General features: G+C 41.1%; 1 protein-coding gene across 7 annotated transcripts in view; it reads left to right on the forward strand.

The window, feature by feature from the left end:
- REV1 (REV1 DNA directed polymerase) overlaps nt 1-18394 on the forward strand; it is a 92648-nt gene that overhangs the window by 57156 nt on the left and 17098 nt on the right. For 4 of the 7 annotated variants that reach the window (XM_059943211.1, XM_059943214.1, XM_059943215.1 and 1 more), the window contains 4 exons: nt 4447-4555; nt 9461-9589; nt 12042-12196; nt 14403-14522. In XM_059943211.1, the coding sequence (XP_059799194.1) occupies nt 4447-4555; nt 9461-9589; nt 12042-12196; nt 14403-14522 (513 nt within the window). Of the gene's footprint in view, nt 1-2486; nt 2662-4446; nt 4556-8733; nt 9303-9460; nt 9590-12041; nt 12197-14402; nt 14523-18394 lie in introns of those variants that run through there. The other 3 variants (XM_059943216.1, XM_059943213.1, XM_059943217.1) reach the window with 3 other exon arrangements.

Raw genomic sequence — 18394 nt, forward strand, 5'->3', positions numbered from 1 at the left:
GTACAGATAACGAGCCCTCTTTGAAGTCATAGTGCTCCTGTTGAAGACTTCTGGATTTTGCTTTGGTATTGTTGTTACAGAAATAAAAGCAGAGTTGAAATAATTAGCTTTTTAAATTCAAGGGTTTTAAGGGTGTCAGTGACATCTTTAAAGCAAAATCCGAATGCAGTACAAATGAGTGGTTTATAGTTACACTTTGTTGAATTGGATAACGATACTTTCCTGGGAAAGAGTGAAGAATGTTTTAAAAAGTGTGATTAGTTTGCTTTTTATAAATTTAGATTGGGGATGAAAATCATGGACGTCGTTCTGGGGAAGCCTCTCGACTTGAAAGTTAATTACTTGTTTGGTCACGGATCCCAGTAAGGGCACTAAAGTTTGTGTTGCTGAAGATGTGTATGAGCCAGTGGAGTGAGAAACAGTAAGGCTTTAATTTACTGGAATAAGAAGATAAATGCCAGCAGTCATTCCCCATATCTTTGTTGAACCTATTTCATATGAGAAACTTTTTTCTTGCCTCTCTGGCTCTTAAATTTTGGCTATTAATAAACAAAAATCATAAATTATACTAATCACAGTGCTGTTAAGATTTTCATGTTTCTCCCCACCCCCCCCCCCATTAAATTCCCTGAGAAGTATTTGCTTAGAAGTGAAATTATTTGGCATTGATCAGTTTCCTCATGGATGTCTGGAAAGCCAAAATTTTTTTAAATTAGTTTTTCAAAAAAATGTTAATCAGGAAATAGAAATTAGGTATGCAGTAGAATGGAAGGCATGCAGTTAAATTTCATCCCAATTATTTCAGGTCTCTAGTTTTCAGTTATAAAACTTTGGGCTTGTTTTAGAAATGCTCTTAATGAAATTAAGACAAAAGGAAAGCCAGTGGACATCTCTGAGAACCTTTTCGGGATTACTTTCCTCTTGCTGGTTGTGGTCATCTGTTTACATGCTATAGGTACAAAGGAAAATAATTATAGATACATCTTTATGCTTCATGTGTACCTGTATTCTGCAGATTTCCTAAAGCTTTTCCCGGCCATTAAATCTTTTAAGAGAATTTTTAGGATTCTAGTGTTTTGTGTGAAGTGAGTAGATGTTGAGGTTAGGGAATACTGAGCTTGTTGAGATTTAGTTATATTATGGTATTTGACAATATGGGTAGTTTCTTAAGTATTAGTAGTTTGGTTTTGTGGTAGGTTGGTTTTTCTTTTTGTCTTTTCTGTGTGGTATTATTTTAAAGATGAAATCTAAAATTCTGGAAAACAAATAAGTAGCTTAAGGGAATGCACAGTACTTGTCACGCATTGGGCACTCAGTACAATATTGAATGAACATTAAAGAGGGAAGAATAATACTCTGTGTATACCGTTCATAGCATCTCTCGTTACTCGGTGCTCAGAGCTCCTCCCATGGATAGAATCTTGTGTTTGCACACGTGTCCTTACCTTACAATCTACGTCTACACATTCCTTAGAGCAGCAGAGAGCTGGTCCTCTTATGTCTTTCCTCGCATCACAAATGATCTGACCATAAACAGTTTATAAACAGAATTCTGGCATTGGTTACTTAATTGTGTTCATCAGTGTAGCCACTGGGTTTTCATAACATTGTAATGACCTTTTATAACTCACATTTGCTCTGCCTCTAAGTGTGAGTTGTAAACCAGAAGGTTAATATTAGGAGAAGTATTGAAATTTCACTTGCCATTGAAAACTGTCAAAAATAGATTGTCCTGTCACTAGAAAAAGTGAATATGATACTTTGTATTTTATACTCTCTCTTCAGCTTGATATCATTCACTTTTATGTATGTCCTAGGCCTTTTGACCCATTAGGATCTTACCAAAATATTTGCTACATATAACATGAATAGATTGTCCTTTATTACAAAGTTTGGTTGCAGCTAGGCTTATACTTGGAACTTGTCTTTTCCATGCTTTTGTTCCTCTTTCCTTGTTATTCTCTGATCTTTCTTCCTCTGGCTCCTATTATTAGATATGACACCAAATTTTAAAATATTGAGGATCAGTTTAGGAATTAGAATCTTTGCCTTCTGTACAGTAGCTTTTTAAAAAAATTCAGTTCTAATGTTTTGGCTTGTACGTCTAGGCAAAGTATTAGAACAAATAGCATCTTTAGCCGTTTATCGCAACTTAGTTTCTTACTTGTCATATTCAGAGACTCTTTGTCTAATCAGACCGGCGTAACCAGGGCTCTCCATCCCTGGCTTCTTTGGCAGCTGCTTCCTGAGCGGTACTTAGCAGCGAGCCTTCTCATTGACGATCTTGAATTTGGAATCCATTTATACTCAGAATTTCATGGTTGGGACCTTTTCTCCCTTCCTGAATTCCAGAATGCAGACATCTCCTATCCCTTCAACAACTTCAGTGTTCGTTCTAAAGAACAACAGTTTTTAAAATCGTGTTAGTCATAGATTTATTCTCAGCGATTTCTTTTTCACAGACTTGGGTCCTGGCCTCTGATTTCTCCAACCGTCCCTCCACATTCTCCATGTGCCCGTCTAGTTTGTCGAGCTTTGATGAGCAGTTCTCTACTTTGCCCTCCAGTGAGGACAGTGTGTCCCTGCATTTCCCTGAATCTCCCATGAAGCAACTCACTCCGCTCGTGGAGGGACCACGCACCCTGCCGCGCTGTGGACCAGGTCAGCCCGCCCAGAGGAGAGAACACGAGGTGCCACCCCAGGCAGGGCGTTGGGAGCAGGGACCACAGGCACTGTTCTCACCACAAGCATGACTTTTCTGTCATTTTCAAAACAAGTTCTTAGGTTGTTTAGCCCTTCGAATATAAGTCACCTAACTCCCCATAACTCACAAGGCATAACTCACGGGTGCCCCTTTGAAAGGCAGCTGGTTGTGGCTGTTCAGGCTTCAGCTCTTCTTTTTTGGTTTAGGAGTAGCCCCTGTTGAACTGTGATACTGACAGCCCCAAAATTCTTACAGATTTTCAGCTTAGAATAATGGACTATTAAAGCTGATATTTAGCCTTCCAAAACCCTTCAGAACACTGGGCTGTCTGCTCTGTGTTCTGTCTTTAATTTGTCCTAGGACAGCATATGTTAGTCACAAGGTATCAGAAATCATGGCTCAGATTGTACACACTGCTGTTTTTATTTTGGATGCAAGTGGAATTTGACCCCATTAATACGCCAATCCTCAGAGTTTGATTTGCACTTAGACTTCGTGTGTATGGGTGCCAGAATCCAGAATTGCTTGTGTGGGTTTCATAGTTGGGTGAAAGATGATGATTACTGAGGTCCAACCAGGAAGAGTTGTTACAGCTCGTAAAGCCGGACACTCTGCCATGTTTACCTGCTGGTGCTTTACTTGGCTGATTTTTTTTGTGGAACATTATGTCTCTGAAATAAATAGATAAATACTGGGTTTGTTAGTTACGTGTTGTTACACTGTACTCTAAATAGATTTGTCTAGAATTAGCTGAAGGTGCTATCTTAGTCTTATTTTACTGATTGTTCAGAATAGTAGAACTATGACTGAGAATAGATGTTTTTAAAGCATATTCTTCTTGGAACTCAGTAGTATCCCAAGAGATATAACTGAAGTTGTGTTTTAATCTGTTTCTCACTTGCTAGTGATGTTACGTGACGTGCAGTCAGTAGGCTTTCTAGACTGAGTGCCTTAATATTCTTGCGTGAATCTGTAAATTTGGTTTGGATATTAAGACTTATTTGGGAGCTCTACTCTTTAGGCTAGAGTTGTAGTCTATAAAGCAATTGATAGTCTCATCTCACTTGAATGTTTTTAATTGCACATGCATTGTTAAGCCAAAAGTAGAATTTCCTGAAAGGGGGGATAATATTGTGAAGCTCTTTTACCTGATGTGTGTTCAAAAGAAAAAGCTTAGATTTAGGATGGAACTTTTTATGGCATATGACCTTTTAAATTATTTTTTGATCAAATGACTTGTAGGAATTTGATGTTTGTTGAAAATGTTGTTAATCAGCTTTAAGTTTTGCAGATAGTTTTTAAGAAACAGCAAGAACATTCAGAGAAATTTATTATATTTCCCACTAACTGTTTCCCGTTCCAGAGAGCTGTGTCATCCTTTCGAGGCTGTAGGAGGGGGTTTATCTTCCTGACCACTCTTCATCCTTGTCCATCTCAGCAGACTTAAAGGGATATTTTATACTTATCTTTTGGTATATGTTTTTTAAAACTATTGTTAAAACAGAACTCTTTCGATTTATTATAAGTTTTTGTCTGACTGCTGGTGAAGAATATACTGGAAGCAAACCATTTTAGAGTTATAGATTTTCTTTTATTAAATAAGGGGATAAATGTCAATGGAGATAACTATATTTGGAATTTATTGAACATTTATATATGAAAGGAGTGGTAAACAGATTTCTTGAATGAAAGTTAAGGAAAATCAGTTTTTAACACACAATCATTAAATTTTATTTTTAAAGCAGAAATACCAGATTCATCAACGTGGGAGAATCAAGATTCCGCACAGACAAATGGAATTGATTCTGTTTTGTCAAAGGCTGAAATCGCATCTTGTAGTTATGAAGCCAGGTATGTAGAAATTAAGGGTGTTGTAATACTTAATGAATAATTAATTTACTTAATCATTTTTATATAATCTTCTGAAGTGGATTTAGACATGCTGGTGGTCAAGCCTATGACTTAAATGTTAGAAACATGTTATGGAAAGAAATCTTTCTAGCCTTAATCCCTTCAGTTTCCTTTTCTTTCCCTTCACAAATGCTAGATAACTTTAAATAAACACCTTAGTGTCCTGATGAACCAATGGGTCCTATGGTTGGAAACCAAAAGAAGCTGGACATTGTCATTTTTAAACCATTGTCTTTTGAAGTATAGAATTAAAGAATTAGATATTTATGGATAGGAGAGGGCCTTAATGTCATCTACTTTGATCGTTCCCTTTTAGCACCAGGAAAAATCCCTTGTTATTTAAACCTCCTAATACTTGGTATTTTTTCTTTAAGTTATGTTAAAACTTGATTGCCTGTTAAGTTATAACTAAACAGTTCCATAATGGCATGACTAATCATCTCCTCGCTTAAAGTTGCAGTGTTGTCAACCTGTTAGCACTAATCCTAATTACAACCAGCTGTTTTAGTACTAGAAGAAACAGACATATATATCATATGTTCCTCATACTTTAAAAAAATTAATCGTTTTTTAAAAATCGATTATTATAGTTGTAATAATGAAGTGATTAATTTAAAAGAGTATTCTTTATTTTTTCTTTCTTGATAACTGAACACAAACATTTTTACCTTTATAGCACAGCAAGCATTTATTTACACATTGTTGGCAAGTGTTAAAGTATTTACTAATTACAGAGTCAAGTCACATCAGCTACATTTTTTCAGCCTTTTTTTCTTTTAGATAGTGTCTTTATGGCTTAGTCATTCATACTTTTAAAAAGTTGAGATATAGTTGACATGTAACATTAATGGCATACAACAACTTGATATATATAACATTTTTCAGTCTTGATTTAAAGTTGGGGTTATTCAAGCAAGTCCAGTCTGAACAAAAAGTATCTCAACGCAACATCATCTAACCAGAGTGGTTTGCTTAAATCTTGCCAATTATTTTATAAAAAGGATATTTAAGAAAAAAGGATTATATTCAAACATGCATAATTATTTTAAAAATTTTTAATATAAATTTATTTATTTATTTTTGGCTGTGTTGGGTCTTTGTTGCTGTGTGCAGGCTTTCTCTAGTTGCGGCAAGCGGGGGCTACTCTTTGTTGTGGTGCACGGGCTTCTCATTGCGGTGGCTTCTCTTGTTGCAGAGCATGGGCTCTAGGTGTGTGGGCTTCAGTAGTTGTGGCACACGGGCTCAGTAGTTGTGGCTCGCGGGCTCTGGAGCGCAGGCTCAGTAGTTGTGGCACACAGGCTTAGTTGCTCGGTGGCATGTGGAATCTTCCTGGACCAGGGCTCGAACCCTTGTCCCCTGCATTAGCAGGTGGATTCTTAACCACTGCGCCACCAGGGAAGTCCGTAAAATATTTTAAATTATTTTCTGTTTATGACTTGTCAGACTTTTACTCCTGAACTAACTTTGCCTTTCTCATTGACAGAATTATGTTTTAATCTTTTTCATTGTTAGTTGATAATGTAGCCAAGGAATTGAACCTTACTTTAATGAAAAAGATACGTCAGATCTAAATACGTTTTGCATTATTATGTTTTTATTAGCACAGGCAGTTGAGAGCTGATTTTACGCTGTGCTCAGTAGGCTAGTCTTTTCCCCCTGCTGAGTTACAGGCAGTGTGCTTATGATGACTGGGCATCGTGTCCCGTATCTGGAGGGTGTGATGAAACCCAGAAACACATGCTCAGTCTTTGGGTTTTGCTGTTGGCGAAACGGAAGTGCCGCCTTTCTGTACTGCCTCTGCAGGATCTCCCTTCTCTCCCGGCGGCCCAGGTTGGACGCTGGCTGGAGAGTGAGCACCAAGGCCACCTCAAAGTTAGAAGCATTGCCAGCTCCTGGTGGCTTTCGAGTCCAGTAGCCACAGATGTGTCTGGGCTCCGGGCCTCTGTTGGTGTTTGGATAGTGCCTTTGTATTGTACCACAGATGGCGATTGTCAAGCTGAATGTGCTACAGAATAATTGGGGTGACGATATATGAGGGCCAAATGCTGTGTAGCAAGCCATTTAAGTGTTGCTTAGAGAGTAAATGTTTATTTTAAGGAGATGCAGAAAGTGATGAAAATGAATTTGTGTTAGTTGGCGAAGAAAAACATGAAACCCACAGCAGTGGGTTTTTTGTCCTTTAATTGTAATTTTTCATTTTCTAGAAGGCTATTCCTAATGAAGGTCTCTTGAAGACCCTTTTTTTTTTTTTTTTTTTGTGGCTACCTAATAGTTATATTTTCCTTAAGTGAGAAGGTTTTTTTAAAAATAAGTATCACAGTTGGATCAGAGAAACGTTTCTGGGCTTGGCATGGGGACTGTATTGTGGGCGCGTTCATCCCAGCTTTAGGCATTGGTGAGCTTTCAGTAGACACAGACTTTATAATAATGGGGTCAGCAAAGGATGGAGCGTGAACATGAGATGGTAGAAGTCACAGGAAGGTAGAATGTATATATGTAGGTCAGAATATATTCACACTTTCCATAGAGAACTAGCTTTATGCATCTAAGTTAGAAGGTGGATAATGTAGACGGATAGGTAATGATATACAAATATCCTAGAATCATAAATTTTTAAGAGCAAATCATTTCTAAACCTCTGTTTTCACGTGCTTTTGTAAGGACACTTTACAATCCTTAATTAGTGGTATGGATGTCCTTCGGTATATTGAATTGACAGTGACAGTGATTTACTGGTTACTTTTTTTTAATATTGTCTAATGCAACACCAAATACCGTTGTCTGAGCATATAGCACGTGGAAGAAGGAGTGTGCTGCCTTCACTTTAAACCTGGGAGTAAACTGTTTCTGCAGCTTATGAAGTACTGGTAGTCTTTCCTGCCTGAGACTTCATATGAGAGGAATAAATGTCACCGTAGTGAAGTTATTTCAAGCTGTTTTGTAGTTGTCTTTACTCATTTATCTTATCTTATTTTATTTATCTTATTTTATTGTTTTGGCTGTGCTGCATGGCTTGTGGGATCTTAGTTCCCCAACCAGGGATTGAACCCGGGCCCTTGGCAGTGAGAGTGATGAGTCCTAACCACTGGACCGCCAGGGAATTCCTACTCATTTATTTTCTATGAAACAAGTCTAATTTCCCAACCACCAGGTCTTTTGCTTCCCTTAGTTATGGGAAGCCTCTGAGGTTTACCCTTTTTTTGTTCCTAACTTCCTTACAGTGTCTAGTGATCCCTAAACATTTCTCTGTGAGATGTAGGTATGCATGAGTACATAAGTTGATGTATTATATTTTTCTAAGTAATATGTCCCTGAAATTTTTTGTGTAAGTGAAAAATTTGAAAATGAATTTATTGTAAATATAAGAGTATTGTGCTTACAGGAATTATGTAAGACATTCCTTTAAAAATGAATAATTACCTTTAATTTGTAAGTTTAGCTTTTTTACATGCTGAACCTATGTATCTAGCATTACTGGAACGTTTTAGCGTGTTTCTGCACTTCTCTGTAGACTTGTAAACTCCTTTGCACACACTTCCCTGCCTTATGAACCAGGTCCGTCACCTTGAATCCGTCCTCTCCTAGGCCAGTGCAGGTCACCCTCATGGATGTCATGGGATACGCTTTATTCACATAGTGCCCGAGACATAAATTTTTGTTAAATGAATGAAAGCATTGTTTTCTTTACCATGATTTGTTAATCATCTCTTCCTTTACTGTCATTTTCCCGTCTTATTAGATATTTCTCATCTACTCTGGGCTTTGCAGTCTGATGATCTATTATTGTTTTTATATACATTAAAAATGCATGTCATTTTGCATTTCTTTCATCTGAATGGCTTGGCGGAGTCTTTTCCTTCTTGGCTCTCACTGGTGGTCTGGGATGGGCAGGCGCCACAGGCCTCTGTGCCACAGGGCACACCTCCGTACTAAGTGAGCACTGAGTCAGTCTTTATTGGGTGGATGTATAAAGTAACCATTTGATGTGTTTACACCTATGAGTATGTAATCTGGGGAAACATTGCTTATTATTATCTGCTTGTGTTTTTACTGTAAGATTCTTTTTCGATTCATTGCATAGTAGTAACATGGAATTGTACTCATTATGTATAATTCCATAATTACAGTTTTGTGCTGAATGCTCCAAATTACCACAGGTAAGTGGGGCGTGGAGACACGCAAAAGGTTTGAAATTTACCGTTTTCAATTAGGTCCCTCACAGTTCTGGAACCCTGGCCCCTGCCCAGAGTGATGTCCCACCATGTCCAACGCTGTTGGCATCCCAGCCACTGTGCAGCCACCGCAGGAGCTTGGAATTGGTCAATTGGGAATTGGGTGGTAATAGGATGAGTACACTGTGTCTGTCTGTCGCATAGCGCTGTTTTGTGTGGTTCTGCTGTTGATATTCTTTGTCTTTGGGGGATTGAGCCCTGGCCGAACCGGGCCACGTGTGAGGGGAAGCAGACCGTTTTGACAGCACGCTCCTGCTCTGCGGTGGTTGTGGTATCACCGGCGTGTGGTATGCTGGCATCTCTGCACAGGCGCCAGAGGTCTGAGTCTCAGGAGACGTCTTCACAGAGGCAGGAGCCAAACCTGGCCTTTGAATAACGTACTTGGGCACATCTGCACATGTCACTTACACGCATCCGACAATCTTGTCAGTTTCCTTTTGGGGGAAAACAAACCTGTAAGTTGTCTTAATGCTTGTTTTTTACCCCTCATGAGAATGGAGTTAAATGAAAATTGTGTATCAGTGGCTTGGGGAGATACTATCAGTATTTGATACTTGATTTGGCATTTAAAAATTCCTAGTCTAACCTCCACTGTATTTTGTTCTTTCTCTAGACAAGTTGGCATTAGGAATGGAATGTTTTTCGGGCAAGCGAAACAGCTTTGTCCCAATCTTCAGGCTGTCCCCTATGATTTTCACGCGTATAAGGAAGTTGCACGAACAATGTATGAGACACTGGCCAGGTACAGTGTGTGCTGCGCTCACTCTCCTGTCTGTTCCTTTACTGCTTTTACCTAATGTTGAAGAGAGTACAGTTTGCCCAGGCCTGTCGGGGTCACTTTTGCTGGGCGCTCCTCTCTTCCGGGAACCCGCTCCTCTGGCTTCTGGTGTCACGGCCCCTCTCCTTCCCACGAGCACCTCCAGGAACATGGCTCAGGCCTCAGGGACGTGTTTGCACGGCTGGGCTTGTTCAGCTGCTCCCTGGTGGTGGTGTCAGTCTGATTCTCTGCCTGCAGGACTTCTCGTCAGCGGTTCCAGGTTTCCCTCCGTGGAACCAGACAGCTGAAGGATTGGAGTTTTTAACCTGGTTATTCTCTTTTATTACATTTGAATTATGGTTTTGTTTAAAATGAGAACTATATGTTAACAAGTAGAGACTGTCAAACCCTGTGTCCTCTAAAATCATTAGGGATGCCAGAAGATAGTTTTTATAAAAGGTTCTAGCAGTGCAGTTGGCGCTTGCACAACTTGGGGTGGTGAGGTGCTGTCCTCCGCGCGGTGGAGGGCCACGTGTCGCTGCAGCTGCCCTCTGTGCCCGCGGCTCCTCCGTGTCCACGGTCGCGTAGCGCTCCAGTGTTTACTGCTGACGAAATCCAGGTATACGTGGTCCCGTGCAGTCCAAACCAGTGTTGTTCAAGGGTCAGCTGTAGCTTCGAGGTGGGTCATTAGTTGGCTTGAGAAAAAGAGATTAATTTTTAGAATATTTACAGTGTAGATATATTGAATGTTAATTCAAAACTCAAAATTTGAAATAAGTATATGTCAGTCCCTGTATGCCCTGCAGCTGGAGCTGGCATATTTTCTCCGTAAAAGGCCGATAAGGTCGTTGTCCCAGCTGCTCAGCCCTGCCGTGGACAGTGGCAGCAGTCACAGACGAGGTGCGGGGTTGGCTCTGCTCCCTTCAGTCTTTATTCACCAAAACAGGTCTCTAGACAGCAGACCAGGGTCCGCCAACCCTTGGGCTGTGTTGATGTTCTAAGGGAGGTTCTTGCCTCTATCTTCACTTCTTCCTCTCCTTTCTTACGCGTTATTTTGAACACCTGTTTATGGAGTATCTACCGAGTGCAAACCACTGTTGATGCTGCCAATCCTATGAGAGTGGAGTCAGATCCGGGCTCTGCCTTTGAGGAGTTTACTTTAGCAGGAGAGAGAAACGCAGAGGGGCAGGTGAAGTTATCTGGCATCAGTCTGTGGACTTAGGGCTGAATGGTAAGCCAGTTACAATCACAGCTGTCCTGAAGACCCCAGCGTGGGAATGTCAGTGTGACCAAGTGGAGAGCGTGCTTTTCAAGTCCTGTCCCAAAGCTGCGGTCAGTAGCAGCACCGCATGTGGGCTGAGCTGGGTGCTGCCGTGTTCTGGTTACGGAGGCCCTGGAGCGGGCAGCCAGCCTGAACCTCAGATCAGGGGGTTTGGCGGACGCTGTCATATAATTTTAGTGGGTGGAGACATTGTTAGTGGCACGTGGCTGTTCTTTGGGGAAAAAAATTCCTTGTTCTCCTTCCACCTTTGGAAATCCTGCCTCTGCTTCATATTCTCCACGCCTCAGGGCAGCTTTCATATCAGGAATACCCTTCTGCTCTTGCAGATTTCTCTCTGGAGTTAAGCCTAACAAAACACTCATTTCTTAAATGATTGTTGATAGCAATTAATCTGATTCATAACCTACAGTAAGGTGTAGTGAGAGGCGAGGCCTGGCCCTCCTGGTACTTTACCAGGCGGATTACTGAAGACCCATTTCTGGTCCTGAGGCCTCTGCTGGCCTTGTGGTCCACATACGTAATTAGCATCAGAGCCACATGGTGATTCTTCTCTTCCTCTTCCTCTTCTGTGGAGAAGTGAAACAGTCCTTTGTGTGAGTAGATCATGACCAAACAACAACAACAATCAAAACTCAAAGCATTTCCACGTGCAGGGAGTGCTGCTGGTGTCCTTCTGGACAGGCATCTGGGTGACTGGCCATCATATCCTACTGTATCCTGGGCGCTTTTGTTTAGGAGACTGTCAGTTGCTTGCTTGATTTGTGTGATCTTTCTATTCCTCAAGGATTCTGGTAAATCGTGTTTGAACATTTTTGAAATTAAATGTTGTGACAATTCCAATTCACTTACTACTTTTCAACTATTCAGAGGTTTACAGCGGTATTCTCAGTATAGAGAAATTGAAATGGTCATTTCTGTTGTATATTTGGTAGTTAATATGGAAAAAGAGAAAACATTGATTAACTTTGCAGTTAAAAGTTAAGTGACTAAATAGGGGCACTTGGGCCAGTTCAATTAAAATGCTAATAGTTTTAGTATTTTAAGTCTTGTAAGGAGATGTCAAAGAAAGATACCACAGGAAGCCTGTTTTGCCACATGTGGCTGCTTGATGTTAAGCTGTGGCTGTGATTCGTTGCCTTTGCTCTGTGTTGGCAGCTACACACACAGCATCGAAGCTGTCAGCTGTGATGAAGCTCTGGTAGACATCACTGAAATCCTCGCAGAGACCAGACTCACTCCTGACGAATTTGCAAATGCTGTCCGCATGGAAATCAAAGACCAGACTAAATGCGCTGCCTCTGTGGGAATCGGTTAGTAGCCAGCGTATCTTGTACTACTCATTTTCCTCAAAGCAGTGCTCTGGGATCGTTGAATACCACTTGATTTTTAGGAGTGATGTTTAGGTTTCGTTTTTATCGCCGTACCGCATAGGTCTCCCACTTCTGAAACAGTTCTCAGCATGGCTCACAGTTAGGCAAAGCATGAGATGAAAGTGTTGGAAACGTAAGTAAATGATTGATAACATCTTTGGAATAAACAAGTTGGAATATTTCTTGTTCTTCAAAAAAAAAAATGGGGAATATTGGATGCAATGTATGTCAACAGTATTTCTTTCAAGTGAACAGAGGCGGTATTTAAGGCAGTGCAGTGTGAGTGGGGTTTGGAGTTCCGTGTTGTTGCGTCTTGTGGTAACTCAGTTACTTTCTGAAGCTTCCTGGACCGCTCAGCCAGCCCTGTCTTCACTCTCTCTCGGGGCCAGAAGTTGCTGTTATTGACTCATCCACCGCCCCCCCCCCCCCCGTTATCCCCTCCCCCCAACCCTGATCTGTTTTGTCTCTAAGCCCAGTGTTTGCTTCCTCAGCCCTTCCCGTTATCGGTCCTCCTCTTGTCGACTCTCCCAGCTGTGTGCTCTGGAGCCCCCTCTGTCACGCTGAGCTTCCCTGTGTCCCTCCTGTCTGAACGAGCCCAGTGCCTCTACCCATAGGAGATCTTTACTGCGTACCTGTCCCGAGAGGAGGGCAGGGCGTGCAGCCCCACGCAGGGCCTCGTGCCGGAGCACCACATGCAGGTCTGGAGGCGGAAGCGGGAGTGAGGGGAGATCCTAGGCCAGAGCCTCTCTTGGGGTTTGTAAGTGAGTTTGATTAGGAGATGGTTGGGGTGTCTGGCGTGGGTGTGAGAGCCGCACTCCCAGGAACTTGCTTGCTCTCTTTAGGAATTAACCAGCCCTGGGAGGGCAGGCACTCCCCGTCAGAGGGATTTTTAAGACGTCAGAACGTCATAAGCTGCAGAACATACAGAGCATGATGAACACGTTAACAGCATCCCTCCGGTTACGAGCAGGCCGCCCTTTGGCTCCCTGGTGTGTGGCCTGCACACCCTTCTCAGCATTCGTTTAGGACTTGCCTTCTGGAGTCCACTGGCAGGCACAGGTTTAGTTCTTTGTTGTAAATTGTATTTATTTTAAATTTACAAGTGGGATGATATGAATATGTCCTTTTAAGTTCAAGCACATAATTAAGACAAAAATCCCAAATGATGTTTCCACTTCTCAGCCCTCTTTTCTTCAGAACTCACCACTTTTATCATTTTAGTGTGCCTTTCCAGTACTTTTTCTCTTCATGAATATCTATACATTTACCCTAGGAAAACACACCGTTTTTAATGTAAGTAAAACTAAGATATGTGCTTTATAGAAGTCTTCTGTAATTCGTGGAGATTTTATTATTTACACAGAAGTTCATCTGACCCCATTTAGGTATTTCTCAGATGCCTGATACCTTCTCGGGCTCCAGTAGCCTTCTCTCTGCCCTGCGTTAGTTGTCTGTGCCCATTCACACACCTTGGACCTCGCTGTCACTGTCTGTCTTCTTTTTTAAGGCGCTCATACCCTCAGTTTCTCCTCCACATGTTCTGATCATACAGTGAGACATCTGGTTCTTTGGGCTTTCCCCCCCCAAGTCCAATGGCATTTCTTTGGCCTTATTTCTACCCAGCGTGGATCCATTGGTTGGTAAAATGAGGGACTTCCCAGGTGGTCCAGTGGTTAGGACTTTGCGCTTCCACTGCAGGGGGCCCGGGTTCGATCCCTGGTCAGGGAACTAAGATCCCCCAAGCCACGTGGCACGGCCAAAAACAAACAAACAGATAAACATTGGTTGGTAAAATGAACTGATTGCCGATCATTGCCCACAATTCCTATAAACCTCCAATCTTAGATTAGGACTGTTTTCTCTATTCCTTTACCTGGGTAGGAGATGTTGAAATGTCACGTGCTTTGGAACAGAAGGTAACATCTGTCCAGGAACCATGCTGGTTATAATCTGTAATACTTAACAGAATTCTGCCAGTTGTGTACTGTGCTTGAAATGATCAAAGTTGCACATTATTTTCATTCTCTTTAGAAATTTGATAGGTAACCTGTCTGTAGATGTCTTTGTTAAGAAATTTTGAAAATAATTGTGAATATTTCTTGAATGACTTCTTTCTTTCTTTCCTTTTTTTAAAAAAAATTTATAGGTTCTAATATTCTCCTGGCTAGAATGGCAACTAGGAAAGCAAAACCAGATGGCCAGTACCACTTAAAACCAGAAGAAGTAGATGATTTTATCAGAGGTCAGCTAGTTACTAATCTACCAGGTAAATACAGATCGTTTCTTTTTAACTTTTATTTATTGTAAGTATTCATTAGTGCTTTTCATAGATGTATAACGTTTCTTTCTTTTTTAAAAAATGAATTAAAATTTTTTAATCTTTTATTGAGTGCCATGGGAAACAAAATTTAGAACTCCACAATGAATATCCTTTCAGTTGCTTTGTCAGAACCTTAATATAACATTTTAGTTTTGCCTCTCATGTGTTTTACTTTAAGTATTTAAGTATTTCTCAAGTACCAAGATCAAGGAATTCTAAGAAGTCATATTTAAAAGAATATGATGAAATTGACTTTTGGTTCTTTAAATAAATCAAAATTGAAATAGTGTACTTCTAGACCCAAGATAAAGTTTTGAAAATCGATTCCCCTATTTACAAAATTGTCCTTCCAAACTAGTGATACTTTTCTGAGTTTACTAAACAAATAGTTTTAAAAGTAGAAAATGTATAAACCATATTAGGAAGAAGAAAACCTAAAATGAAGTATTGTATTTTGTTAACTCAGGTTGAAGTAAAATGTCCAAAAAGGCATACCTTTCTCACGTAATGGGCAGGATGGTTAGTTATCTTACTTTCTTGTGTAGCGTGGCTCGCTAACCCAGCATGTAAAAATCTCTCCTTGGAGAAATCAAGTATAATTCATTGTAAATGGAAAATGGTTGCCCTTTGGGGCCTTGGACAGATGTAATTTTTGTGTGTAGGGCAGTTCATTTCACAATTATTAAATATTTAGACTTGCTTTCTATGGTAGGTACCTCTTTTTAAGAAATTTCTCTAAGCCATATAGTAATCCAGGATACCATTTCAGATCATCCTCTCCTGTTTTTGTAAAGCAGCCTGCGTTAGCTTCACAAAGCTCCCAGGTGTTTGTGGTGGGAAAGTTCAAGAGAGTATACTTTTGGTGAAAGGTTTTTTTTTTATTCATTTGTTGTTAAAAGTTTTAACACTTTTAACAGTGGATTTAGTGGTATTTTTAGATGCATGTTCTTAAACCTAAGAAAAGTATATCTGAACTAACTTAGCAATTTTTGTTATAGGCCAAAAATATTAAATGACCCAAATGCCATTTTATGATGGGTTAGTTCTGAAGCCTCCTGACTCCCTAGTAAATAACGTCCAAGAATGTGGTAGTATCAGAAATGTGAAGTATGACATTTTGATGGTCAGTTTGAGGTTAAATCTGAAGAGTAATTAACCTTATAAAATAATGCTAGCAAATTACCTTATTAGACAACACAATTTAGGAGTTTTAATAACATGTCTTATTGCAGCTTTATATAAGAAGGAACCAGTGTATTTAAAGTGCATGTGAAATTTGAGTTCAAAGTATCATTACTTTGGCATCTTTATTAGTTTGCTAAGGCTGCCATAACAAAATACCATAGACTGCGTGGCTTAAACAACAGCAGTTTATTTCCTCGAGATCCTGCGGACTCGAGGTCCATGAGTGAGCTGCCAGTGTGCTGGGTTTCCTCTGAGGTCTCTCTCCGTGGCGTGTAGGTGACCGTCTTCTCCCTGTGTCTTCACATGGTGTTTTCTCTTTGTGTGTCTGTGTCCTGATCTCTTCTTATAGGGACACCAGTGCTATTGGATTAGGGCCCACCTATATGACCTCTTGTTACCTTAATTACCTTTACGAAGGACCTTTCTCCAGTTAGTCACATTCTGAGGTACTGGCAATTAAGATTTCAGCATAGGTATCTTGAAGAGACACAGTTCCGTCCACAGCGCCATCTTTATAATGCATCATTTTTGTAAGTGTTTTTTGTTTGTTTGGTTTGGTTTTTTTTACACAGAAACAGAGAGGTTTTAGTTTTAGTTCCTTGACCTAGTCATCTTACCTTTCACCTTCATTTGCTTCCTGGCTGGAAGGACTTTACTCTTTGAAGGGCACGTGTGGATTTACGTGTCCTGGTTGAGTTCTTAGGCACAGCTTTGAAGTTCCTAAGAGAACCGTGAAATCTGGGGGAGGCGGGGGCGGCCAGGATCGGCTTCCTCTGGCGATCCACCCGCTCCTCTCGCCGCCAGAACCAGCTGGTAGCCTGTGGCCGCCCAGAATTGTTCGAGAGATCTTCATGTGTAAGACCATTGACTTTTATAAAAATCCCCAAATTTATTGTCAGGAAGATTTAGAACATTTCAGTATGTAAAACGTCAGCCTTTTCTGTTGTTACTCCTGCCCTGAGATGGTAACCCGTCTCAAGTACAAGCTGTCCCTTTGAAAAAAGGTTCCACATGCATGCGGGAACGCTGTGCGGTGGAGGGGCCCACCCAGTAGTAAGTTCTGAGAATTCTTACAAGAAGGAAACTTGTTCATCTTTGTTAAAAATTTGTCGTCTCCCAGAGATAGTTGAAGATGAATACATGGTGACACTTTGTGGCACATGCTTTGAGTAAGTCCTGCTCTGTAACCAATAACCAGAAGCGGGTCCACGCTAAACGCGCCTCCCCCCTTGTCCCCCGCCAGCTCCCTCTGTCCCTGTGTGCCCTGACCGGTGACTGAGCACACAGCGTGCCTGGCACACAGCACACGATCATTACAGCCGCGTAAAAGGGGAACACACGCTAGTAAGTTTATGAAGGCGCCACAGAGTAATGACTGCATGTTGGGCTAGCATATAGATTACCCAGCGAGATCTGTTTAGCTAATGAAAGAAAGGACTGTCCCCAACAACTGTTTAAATGCGGTAACTCTTTCCGCTGTTTCTGTGGCTCTTTGCAAGGCTTTCCACCCTGGCTTGTAGGACCTTCTGCCCCTTGTCCGTCCTTTGCTGGGTGTGTGCACCCACTCTGAGGTTTCCGTCTCTTTCTTCTCGTGTCAGATAAGCACCGCGGCCGTGTAGGTGTACATGACCATCTACACTGTCCTGATACGGGAGCCACTAGCCAAGTGAAGCTAGAAAATTTTAGGTTAAATTAATTAAAGTTAAATAAAATTAAAATTCCTCTTCCCCGTTGTACTGCCCACATTGCAGTCAGTGCTCAGTAACCACATGGGGCGGGTGCCTCCTGAACTGGGCAGCACAGAAGAGAACGGTTCCATCACCACAGAAAGTTCTGTTGAACGGTGCTAACTTAGATGGCAAAGGTTGATGCTTTGGAACTTGACTTTTCTGCGTCTCTGGACTGTCAAGGTCCAGGTGCCGGGAGGAGGCGTTCCTGGCTGTTCTTAGCCTGGGCTCGTGGTTCCCCTTCAAGGACAGACGCCACGTCTTCGTCCAGTGGCTTGACTGGCTGGCCGCTTCCACAGCTGCATTTTTCTTCTCTCCTTCTCAGAACCTTGGTTCTACGCTAGCACATTTTCCTTCATGTTTCCCTTTCTAGGTGGCTGCACTCAATTTGACTCTCAAGACCCTGTTACTTCCTCCTTAGAGGGGCCTCCTTTCCGTAAAAACGCTCACACGAAGCAATCAAACTAGCACCCATTCGGGGTCTTGGTGCTGATTCCAAGCTAACTTTTCCCCCCTGTGCAAACGTCATAGGGGTTAGAGGTAGACCATCCATGCCTCCTTCCCCCACTCAACTTCAGGCCATTCCATTCCATTAGATGAGCTTGTAATGGAGAGGAACCTCTCTTCTTCCATAGAGGGACAGTTCAATTAGATTAGGTTGATCGTGGTTAACTTGGTGATATTTATTTATTTATTTATTTATTTATTTATTTATTTATTTTTTCATTAGGTCCCACTTGTTTATTTTTGTTTTTATTTCCATTACTCTAGGAGGTGGATCAAAAAAGATCTTGCTGTGATTTATGTCAAAGAGTGTTCTTCCTATGTTTTCCTCTAAGAGTTTTATAGTGTCCAGTCTTATATTTAGGTCTCTAATCCATTTTGAGTTTATTTTTGTGTATGGTG

This window comes from Balaenoptera ricei, chromosome 13 (assembly GCF_028023285.1).
Source record: "Balaenoptera ricei isolate mBalRic1 chromosome 13, mBalRic1.hap2, whole genome shotgun sequence".
Taxonomy (NCBI): domain Eukaryota; kingdom Metazoa; phylum Chordata; class Mammalia; order Artiodactyla; family Balaenopteridae; genus Balaenoptera; species Balaenoptera ricei.